At 31.9% G+C, this 10,160-nt stretch overlaps 4 protein-coding genes across 4 annotated transcripts; 3 read left to right on the top strand and 1 right to left on the bottom strand.

Moving 5' to 3' along the window:
• The first annotated feature begins 340 nt into the window (after positions 1-340).
• Positions 341-2,339, top strand: Tsp_10593 (protein-tyrosine phosphatase). The gene is made up of 7 exons (XM_003372298.1): positions 341-361; positions 590-641; positions 1,153-1,212; positions 1,274-1,374; positions 1,524-1,649; positions 1,815-2,119; positions 2,231-2,339. The coding sequence occupies exons 1-7, from the start codon at positions 341-343 to the stop codon at positions 2,337-2,339; spliced, it is 774 nt and encodes a 257-aa protein (XP_003372346.1).
• Positions 2,340-3,992: 1,653 nt separating this feature from the next.
• Tsp_10594 (conserved hypothetical protein) lies at positions 3,993-5,445 on the top strand. Its single transcript, XM_003372297.1, has 5 exons — positions 3,993-4,010; positions 4,067-4,110; positions 4,641-4,692; positions 4,741-4,771; positions 5,264-5,445. The coding sequence occupies exons 1-5, from the start codon at positions 3,993-3,995 to the stop codon at positions 5,443-5,445; spliced, it is 327 nt and encodes a 108-aa protein (XP_003372345.1).
• Positions 5,446-8,145: 2,700 nt separating this feature from the next.
• Positions 8,146-8,887, bottom strand: Tsp_10595 (conserved hypothetical protein). The gene is made up of 4 exons (XM_003372296.1): positions 8,720-8,887; positions 8,536-8,622; positions 8,332-8,383; positions 8,146-8,216 (listed from the first exon to the last, which is right to left on the bottom strand). The coding sequence occupies exons 1-4, from the start codon at positions 8,885-8,887 to the stop codon at positions 8,146-8,148; spliced, it is 378 nt and encodes a 125-aa protein (XP_003372344.1).
• A 569-nt stretch (positions 8,888-9,456) lies between these two features.
• Tsp_10596 (conserved hypothetical protein) lies at positions 9,457-9,738 on the top strand. Its single transcript, XM_003372295.1, has 2 exons — positions 9,457-9,501; positions 9,616-9,738. The coding sequence occupies exons 1-2, from the start codon at positions 9,457-9,459 to the stop codon at positions 9,736-9,738; spliced, it is 168 nt and encodes a 55-aa protein (XP_003372343.1).
• The last annotated feature ends 422 nt before the right edge of the window (positions 9,739-10,160 follow it).

The following is a 10,160-nucleotide window of genomic DNA, read 5'->3' as shown; positions in this document are numbered from 1 at the left end:
CGAAATACTGAAACATAATTTTCAATTAGAGCAATATGATAATAAATTTAAATATTTACTCTTATGAATCAATTTTTTCCCTGATTACTAAACAGTTTTTCTCTTGTGGAATAAATCAACGTCGAATCCTTAAAAAGATTGAAGTTTAATACGAATTTAAAATTTTTAAATTATTGCCAATGAGATTAATTCACCAAATCAAAAACGACTGTCAATTTTGGAATATCATTTGACGATGAATCTGAATTAACGCCATTCCGTGTTCTTCTGGGACAAAGGTGCTGAATGAGCCCGTCCCACATCTTTTTCAAGCGATTCAGCTTACCTTTCTTTTCTGTCGATGTTCCAGCCTCCTCTTCAGGTTTCTTTTGCTGCAATTTGCTTGCATTTGATTCATCCATCTTCTACAACAGATACAACTTTCCAGACGAAATTTTAATAATTTGCTTAACTACACACGACTTATTCTCGTTTTCACTTATTTTAAAAGTAAAATTTGATCACACATAAACTGCAAAAATATATTCGATTAAGCTGTCATTTAAGCATATATGATTAATTAATAATTAAACTAAAAGTTAAATTGCAGTTGCACTTACGAACCAGAGCAAAAAAAGATGGCGAACACTTGGTTGTATCTCGTGAAAATAACTGTAATAAAATAGAACTTGTTCACAGCATTTTCAAAATTTTAAACTTTAAATGTAAATTTTTAAGTCATTATTTTAAAGTGTCTCCAAAAATTCAATATATTGTAATTTTTAAATATTGTGTTGAACTTTTTAAATTTGAATTTCTCGTATTTTAAAATAAATTTGACTCTCGTAATAAATTTTTGAAACGTATTTTGTTGTTACTTTAAAAATTGAAATCAAAATTTGATAGTTAAATTCAAATTGAAATTATGATAGAATTTTTAAATTATACTTGAAAATTATTTAGGGCTGATAATTATTTGATAATACAATATTGTATATACTTTAATATTGCTCTATAACAACATTTAGATTTCAACGAAACAATAATTATTTTGTAAAAAAGAATGGTTATTTATTTAATAATTTGATTTGGAAATTTAAATTGTATACTTTAGTTATTTGCGCAAATATTATTGTTATTTTTCCAGTTTGCAGCTTTTTTAGTTATTTTTAGTACTGAAGCAGGTAGCAGATGAAGTTTTTGGAGGAGTTCAAATACGGTTCGCGCGATTAAGTTTAAGCGTGATTTGGAAATAACTATGGCAGCATATCAACGAGTTCTTGATAAAATGAAGAAAACGATGAAACAACTTCTGATAACGATGTTTTTCAAAACAATGCGCCGGATAGTCCATGCACATTTGGCGACATGCATGCGGGACGCTTCCCCCATTTAGTCTGTTATATTGTTAAGAATTGCATTGTAGACTGTTATATGCATATTAATTATAGACTATTGTATGTTTAAAAAATAAATATATGATGAATGCGTAGCTTGAAAATCAATTAACGTTCCTTAACATCAGTTTACAGGCAATTGCGTAGGACTATAATGCATCAGCGAAGCAAATGAACAATGAGGGGCATGCATTCGCGGAATTCGAAATTTGCGGTTTTCTCTGGAACGAACAACCGCTAATTTCAAGCGCCGACTGTATATCTCAATGCAAGGTTGTCTGAACAACACTATCGATGATTTCTGGCTAATGGTTTGGTAAGAGCATTCTCGAATTATAGTGATGACTATGAAAGAAATTGAACGTGGAAAAGTGATTTATTTCATTATGATACTGCATTTTTGTTGTCTGCATAATTTTTTTTTATTCTTTGCAATAGATACAAACGAAATGTGTGCGTTATTGGCCTGAAGAGGGCCAGTCGTGGAACACTGGATTCAATAAGGAGATCTGTTTGTCGTTGCTGATAGAAAGGATGACTCCAGATTTTGCAATACGCACATTACGCTTGCAGAAAATTGTCAACGATGAAGCCGAATTTCGTCTTGTTTACCATTACCAATTTTTGGCCTGGCCGGATCATGGGGTTCCGCCCAATCCTGGTACTGTTGTTAATTTTCTCGAAGAAATCAATCAACTTGAATCTGGCATGACTGACAAACGTCCCCTGATTGTCCATTGCAGGTATGTTCACCTTTTTTTTCTAAAAGAAAATTTACACAATTTCCGTTTTTACTTTTGCAATTTTTGTTTATTTTGCTTTATCTTTTATTTTAATAATTTTCCTATTTACAGTGCTGGAATTGGTCGAACAGGAACTTTTATTGCTATTGACCTCATCTTGTGCAATGAGAACCTACGCCATTATCATCCAATGGGAAAACGATTTTTAACAACCAGTTGAAAAATTCAGGCAAAATTTCCCCCGGTTAGGACCATATCTAGCAAATGATCTATCTAAATTAAAGTATTAAACTTGAAATTATTCTGTATTTTGTCTGAATGCTCAGCATGGATATTTATTGTGCACTTTACTTAAATGACTGAATAAGTAAGGGCGTTGTTTGTTTGTTATGCAAATCAAATTTTTTATGCTTCAGAATTCACGAATACAGTAATGCAATGAAGTTAAAAATATTTAGGATATCTAATGTACAGTATATTGGTATGCAACTCACCGATAAAACTGTTGCATACAAATTAAAGAAGAGCAGAGGCTGTTTGCATAGTTTATAATATAGTTCATGTTGTCATTGTCTGTCAAACATTAATCACTCCTGGAGATCAAAATGTTTTGCTGCTTACTAAGTTTATAACAAATGGAACATATAGAATACTATTTGACTAGAAGAAGTTGCAAAGTGTCCAGAATGCGCAAGAATCAGTTTAAAAGAATGTGCATTGAGGTAAATGTTTAAATTAATGTTTTTTGTTTTCTTATTGTTTGCACAAGTGTATTTATATTTAAATCGTATGAAATTAATTTCTTAATTGTATATTTTCTGTGAAATGTATTCCTTTTTTTGAAAGCGATTTTTTCAGTCCAAAATACAGATAATTTTTCACCAAGTTTAAGATTGTTTATTAAAACAGTTTAAACTACGCTTGACATATATGATAACTAAATACTAGGTTTTCTTTTATCAGTAATTAAAATATTAAATGATAAATCATGCTTATGGTTTGATAATTTACGTAGGCATTGATGATTTATGATAAAATAAACACTGATAATGGCAATATGAATTTCTAACAACTGATTTCAACTTTTGCACTTTATAAGACTATTCTTAACTTTAATGATACATGCCGATTATAATGATTAACAGAAATATTTGATTGTTTAATTTATTTGAATTATGCTATCTGAAGGCAAACTGAAGTGGGCCCTGTTTCGTTGACATACAAATTTGCTTGCGCGGTATAGCTATTTGGTGCTTTTTAACTAGCGTACACCAAAATTATGTCCGCTGAGCAGAGTGAACAATCGAAATAGTACTTGTTCACCAATGAATTTTATGCAGATTTATATGTGTGCTATGCATTTGCTTTTTCGACATAAGTTGCAAAGATTGTTGGCTAACGGTATGCTGTGAGTGAACAGTATGGAGTTTTCACCGAAAAGACGGCCGTAGGCCCATAATGCAGAATCGTTTTTTTGTTTATTTTATTATAATTTCTAGAAAATGGTTCGTTGTGGTATAGAATAGCAGATAAATAAGACGAGCAGGAGAAGACGCTTATTTAGTTCAGTTACGCGTCTCTTCACTTATTTCGTAATTGAAATAATATAACTGAAAATAGATATTGAGTGCATTATTAAGCAATGCTATCTCATGAGTTTTGAAGTTCTACGTATAAGTTGGCAGACCGTTTGTTGGAAATGTTATTAAGATGCTAAATAACTAAAATAGTTAATCTGTTATAAGTGAGACAGATGCAGGGCGATGTTTGAATATTTGAAATAATTGGTCATTCTAATATGAATTTCTTAAATCGCATATTCGAGATGGAGATGAAAATAATTTTCAAGAAAACTGTATTTGCGTCAAATTTAATGAGTTATTCGTTGGCGGTTGTTTTAAATGTTCAATAATCAGACTCGTTTATTATTGTTGAAATTTATTTCAGATTAATGACCATTTTTTATTGAAGGTTTCTGCAACTTTATCGAGGTGAGTGGGTAAAAGGAAGTTAAGTTTAAGTGCGGTTAAGCTATGTTCCATAACGCTAGGGTGTAAAGGGTTGTTTTTCAAGTATGCAAATTCAGCTTTCGTGAAATCCACATCTTATATACAGCAACATACTTGTTTGTTTTACTGAAGAGACTGTTGCGCCAGATAGCGTTCACTGAGTAGGCTTCATTTGTAGCATTTGTAAGCTAATGGTTTGCTGTTGCTAAACTATGAGAAATTTTCCCTGAAAAGTCCGTTGTGTATGCATAAAACAGATACGTCTTCTTTTGTTTATTTTATTTTAATGTCTTGCAAATAATTCATTGTGGCTTAGAATAGCATCAAATGAATGTGATAGACATGAATGATGAAAAAACGGCTATTAAGATAAGTTGCATTTTTGATTTTGCTCATTATTGCTTGAAAATGTTATTTTCAATTTAGCATAGCATGTGTAAGTGTAGTGTATTCATAACCATTAACTTGCATGTAAGGGGAACATTTTGTTTTAAATTTTGTCATTTTTGCAGATGCATACAAGAAAGGAGACGCGGACGACATGAAGCAAAATTGCAGAGAAATGTGATTTTATTTCAAAACTTCTAATTATTCTTTATTAATTTTTTGTAGATGGACGAGATGGATCCAAGCAATGAAATCAGTTGAGTGAGTGAATATTAGAATAGAATTCATAATCAATTGCCTGTTTTGCTTTCAGCGTTTCTCTTTGGAAAATACAGTGAACTATAATTTTCCCGACAGATTTTTGGGGGTCCTTCGGATAATCATATTTTGAGATAATCATGCATTTTGAATGTTTTTAAAATATATGTACATAATTGAAACGTTTATAGCTGTTATCCTCAATTAGACGCAGAATAGCAGACATTCCATTTATTATGCAACATTATTTGCCCTTTACTGGCTTCAGTTGCATGCAGCGGTAATTTACCTTGTCGATTATATTCTTCAGCGTCTCATTCAGAAAGCACCAGGTTTAGTTTGTGTCATATTCTATATAATCAGCAGTACGCTTCTGTTTGAACGACGTTAGCTTCTTCTTTGCAGGGACATGACAAATATGTCTCATTAGCATCAGTTGAGTAGCGCTGAATTCTTTCTGCTGTTTCATCCACTTGAAAACGATTTTAAGGCAAGAATATGCTTTTGAATGGCCCAACCGTTCATTTTGTTTATCAGACACATCGACATCTCCATTTTAATCGTTTGCCACTGCTTCGAGTATTTTATTCTCAGTTAATGTTCCAAGTAATGGGGTATCCTCAACGATTAGCAACTACTCGACTTCATCCTACAATAACTCAGGATATTTGACCATTACTTTCACACCTGAAAAGTCATCATCGTAATCTGTCGACTAGATTACGCATTCTTTATTGTAACCAAGTGGTTTATTCTATAATACGATCGAAGGTGATCCTGAAATCCAGCTCCACACTTGCACAGTTATGTAGGAGCAATCTTTCAAATTTATGCTCCTATGCTGTGACACCATATTGTCTCCGTCAGCATCTGAAAGGCCAATTCTTTGCAAGAGCTCCTTCCTATACCGCTTTTTTGAACTTTGAATAACAGCTTGATGCATTGGCTGAGCAAGCAATTAGGTGGAATATTAGGTGGAAACACACAACTTTGTGCAAGCCATTTTCATGTTCTATTAATTCGCTACTGAGGTGAGGAGCATTGTCAATTATGAGTAGTATTTTGCTTGATTTTTTTGTCTTCTGATGGTATTCCTTAATGTGAGGAATAAATCTCTTATCATGCCAGCATGCAAAAATATTTCTTGTCATCCACGCAATTGGGTGATAATCACAAACTGCAAGCAACTTCTACAGAGCAATCGTAGCTCATGCACGTTTTGATTTTCGAACTAACAACAGTTGTAAACAATTGCAACATATAGCAATAAATAAAAAAAATATATATGTGTATGTTTATGTATTTGTAGTGGTGTGGAAGAGTTCACAGTTATTGTTGCAGTTAGAGCAATGAGGTGTCGTAGCGCGTGCGAGCGCTGTTCACTGTATAATCAATAGTGTACTTCAATTTCTATTTCTGTATCTTTTGCCACCTGTCGAAATAAAAGTTTGAGAAAATGAATCGATAGCTTTTGTACTTGATGAGTCTGATGAGTTACAGCGCAGTAACTTATCTGAGATAGACTGAGGTCTCATGGAATAAATACAGTTCACCTGTGTGTGAATCATGGGATGAATATAGACACTTTTGTTTGCAACAGGTTCTATCAAACATAAAAATAAGGAATAATCATGAAAGTACTTGCATAATTAAATGAGGAACCAACCAAATCAAAATTAAATAAAAGTCATTTTGAGCAAATCGGTAAAAACGTTGTTTTCAAAATTTAGAATTTATTTGATCGATATAGTTTCATATTGATAAAAGAAAGTGCTTTCTGTATTTTCAACCCAAACTACTTAGTAGTTGTGGAATAAACGGCCTCTAAATTTAGAATATTGCCTATTTTAATACATAGGTATGCTTCCCACTTTTTTCGGGATGTCTCGAGAAATACGCAACCGGGAACCGCTGGGATACGTTTATTGTACTCTTTTAATCGTTTCGAAAGATTGATGTTCATAAAGTCAATTTTTGGAGAAAAAGGTTTTTCTCGAAAATTACTAATTTCATGGGCAATAGACTAGGTGCTTTTGCAAAATTCGCCGAAAGTCTTTTGCTCGAAATTTGGAGCTTTTTTTATTTCTATACATTCACAATGATTACCAATAACGTTGTGCCATTAGTTCCATTAGAAAAAACCCAATAGTTGTAGAATAAATGCACTCCAAAGCTGTCTACTGCCTATCTTAATACATAGGGAATTTTTCCATCAGTAAATCTCTTTCAACGGCAGCAATTACTGCCAATTACAGCACATGAGACATTTTTGATATGGATTCCATCAGATTTCTACTAATTTACTGATTTTTTACGATCAACTGAAATTCTGAAATTATTGCTTTTAACTAATCATTAATTGCTTCGAATGAAAACATATCCGTTGTAACTGTTTTGTTTGTTGAAAAGCAAACATTTTCTGGAATGTGATCCTAATTGCCATGTTTTTCATTGATTACGTATCTGATTGATACTACTTGTGTGGCTATTTGATTGAACTTTCGCTAAGTAACAACGATGCAATGACGATTTGCATAATTAGTATAATATGTAGTCGCCCAGGGTGAAACTTCATTACAAATGCTAGGAAAACAAATATATTCACAATTGATGTCAAATTATTGGGCTCATACATGGTATTTGTTGGAATGTTTAGAGGTATGCAGTAATAAGTACAGAGGAACATATTCCATGCTTGTCATAAACTGCAGCGTATTGTAAAATGATTTTGCGATTACAGCAAGCAATTCTGTGCCATTTAAAGGTATGTAAATTTTCAATAACACGCAATCAATGATTTTTTGAGTAATTTGATAAAGTCGTCGGTTTTTACATTTAAAAATTGTGAAATAAAAACACTGCATATTGCACGAAAATACCTTTCCAATATGATAATTTTTGGCAACTCTTATCTCTGAATTGCAATTAATCAAAACATTCAGTGAACAAAGGTTTTTAATTTTGAAAGTTACTGTTGCTTAAATGAAAATCAGGAACAATTATTTTAAAAATAAATTCCTTTTTACGGTTGAAAACATTGATAGTTCTGTTGTAAAATTTAATGAAACAATTTCATATGCTCAATTACTGAACTTTCATATTTCATTCCTTTTCAATTCCATACCGTTAAAATCTTATCTCAGTTTTACTTTTTTGTTTTATCTCAAAAATGACGCAATCAGGAACCGTCTAGATAATTTTATAATAGTCAACGAATAATTCTCTACCGCAATAAATTAATTTCTTGATTTATAAAGAAAAAAATTTTTCTCGAAAATTGCAAAATTTCATGGACTATAGACTTGGTTGTTTTGGCGAAAATCGGCGAAAAATTTGTTTTCCAAATTTAGACTTTTTCTGATTATTATAGTTCTATATTGATGAAGATAGTGTTCTGGAGAGTTTTGCCTTAAACTGCACAGTAGTTTTGGAATAAATGGGTTCTAAAATTGAAGTTCCTCATATTTTAATACATCAGGACGTCGCCCATCAGAAACTCTCTTCAAACGGCCAGAATGACTGCCAATTTCTGCACATGAAACATTTTAGACATCAAACCTGTTAGATGTTTACCAATGTATATTTTTTTACTATCAGTTGAATTAAATTTCTGAAATTACTGCATTTAAATTGATCATTAATTGCTGCGAATCAAAATGAAAGCATGGTAACGTTTACTTTGATAAAAAGTAAACATTTCATTGCATCCATTCCCGTTCACCATCTTTGTCATTGATTAAACTCCTTGTATATGCCACATACGTGGCTATTTGAATTTATTATCGTCAAGTAACAACGATGCAACGTGATTTCCATAATTAGAACAATATGTAGTCGCCCAGGGTAAACCTTCATTACAAATGCTATGAAATTAAATAAATTCACAATTCATTTCAAACTATTGGGCTCATGCATGGTATAAATTCGAATCTTTAAAGGTATCCACCAGTTTGTACGGTGAAACTTCTTCCATGCTTCTCAGAACTACGGCATATTGTAAAATAATTTTATGATTATTGCAAGCAATTGTGTGCCAATTATAGGTATGTAAATTTTTTATAATCCGCAATTGATGATTTTTTGAGAAATTTAATAAAGCTTTCGGTTTGATCATTTGAAATTTATAGAATAAAATCACAGGCATATTGCACAAAAATAGGCTTCTAATGTGATAATTTGGAAAATTCTTATCTGTGAATTGTCATAATTCAGTAAAATTCAGTGAACAAGGTTTTTAATTTTGAATATTCCTGTAGATGAAATTCTTTTAGCAATGCTCGGAGAACAGTCTTACACTAAATGATGGGCATTTGAGAAACTGTCAAGAATGATTCAAATGTTTCTTGCCTTAGGTTTTCCATTACTCTTAGGCCATTACGCTCTTACTACACCAGAGTCAATGTGATATTCTTTTTATATTGTTTACCTAGTCTTGTACATCTCTTCAAAATGGGCTCTCTGTGGTTAGCAATTCATTATATTAGTGTGATATGACCATCAGTCAAGCAGCATTTTGAATTTTACTCGCCCAAATCATCTATGACTCAAAAATAAGTTATGTTTTATATGTTATGATTATAGGACTTCAACAATAGGCCAGCTGGAAACTAGCAGGTTTCTATTTTCTGTTACTGACATTCATTCTATGCTTGGATGTCAGAGCAAAATTAATAATTTCCAGTAATGAGAATGAAAAATGGAATTTCTTTTATGGATCCTTTAGAGAAGGTATGTAATAAAATTGCATTGTCCATTACTTAACTAGTCCTTCCTCTTTTCTTATAAAGTTATTTTCCGCCTAAATATTTGATAATAATGTAAAATATTTTGCATGGCGTGCAGTCAGTATCAGGAATAGCAATTTCAATTTTTTCACAACTAATTGTAGATTCTAATATGCCATATGAACTTGATGAAATGAATTTTCATACTATTTGCATTGCTCATCACATTACATGCCTTTAAGCAAAATAGCTTTCATTTTAGCAAACAAATTAATAAAAGATCACTTTTAATTTATGCTATTACGCTCTTACTCATCAAAAATTAGGTTGTTTTCCCAAACCGTACTTTACGTACTATCATACAATATTGCAGAATGTCGCTTTCGTGGTCAGTTAGTTTGTTGGTAGTCATAAGAGGCGGTGCGCAAATGTAATCACACTCTTGCATATCGTCTATAATTAACAGGTAAATGATATTCAACAATGTGCAGATATTCGATGCTTAATTTACCCAATATGACTAATAAATTTGGTTTTTCCGCTATTATTACTAACATTGAAATATTCCAATCCCTATATTTTTTTGTTTCTTATAGATGCTGCAGACACACAAGTACCACATCAATACATCCATTACTGGAACCTGCTTAAAGGCAATCATTC

This window comes from Trichinella spiralis (assembly GCF_000181795.1).
Source record: "Trichinella spiralis strain ISS 195 chromosome Unknown Scfld9, whole genome shotgun sequence".
Taxonomy (NCBI): domain Eukaryota; kingdom Metazoa; phylum Nematoda; class Enoplea; order Trichinellida; family Trichinellidae; genus Trichinella; species Trichinella spiralis.
This window is presented reverse-complemented; position numbering and strand designations above follow the sequence as displayed.

Bases quoted from the DNA above. Each gene is read 5' to 3' on its own strand.
- Tsp_10593 (XM_003372298.1), top strand. From the start codon at position 341: ATGTTCCAGCCTCCTCTTCAG. The intron at 642-1,152 runs GTGAAAATAACT...AGTTATTTTTAG, and splicing joins CGAACACTTGGTTGTATCTC to TACTGAAGCAGGTAGCAGAT. The intron at 1,213-1,273 runs GTTTAAGCGTGA...GATAAAATGAAG, and splicing joins AATACGGTTCGCGCGATTAA to AAAACGATGAAACAACTTCT.
- Tsp_10594 (XM_003372297.1), top strand. The intron at 4,111-4,640 runs GTGAGTGGGTAA...TCATTTTTGCAG, and splicing joins GTTTCTGCAACTTTATCGAG to ATGCATACAAGAAAGGAGAC. The intron at 4,772-5,263 runs GTTGAGTGAGTG...AACGATTTTAAG, and splicing joins GGATCCAAGCAATGAAATCA to GCAAGAATATGCTTTTGAAT.
- Tsp_10595 (XM_003372296.1), bottom strand. From the start codon at position 8,887: ATGATCAAACCGAAAGCTTTATTAAATTTCTCAAAAAATCATCAATTG. The intron at 8,384-8,535 runs GTATGTGGCATA...CAGTAATTTCAG, and splicing joins TAATAAATTCAAATAGCCAC to AAATTTAATTCAACTGATAG. The intron at 8,217-8,331 runs GTTTGATGTCTA...CTTCAATTTTAG, and splicing joins CATTGGTAAACATCTAACAG to AACCCATTTATTCCAAAACT.
- Tsp_10596 (XM_003372295.1), top strand. From the start codon at position 9,457: ATGAGAATGAAAAATGGAATTTCTTTTATGGATCCTTTAGAGAAG. The intron at 9,502-9,615 runs GTATGTAATAAA...CATGGCGTGCAG, and splicing joins TTATGGATCCTTTAGAGAAG to TCAGTATCAGGAATAGCAAT.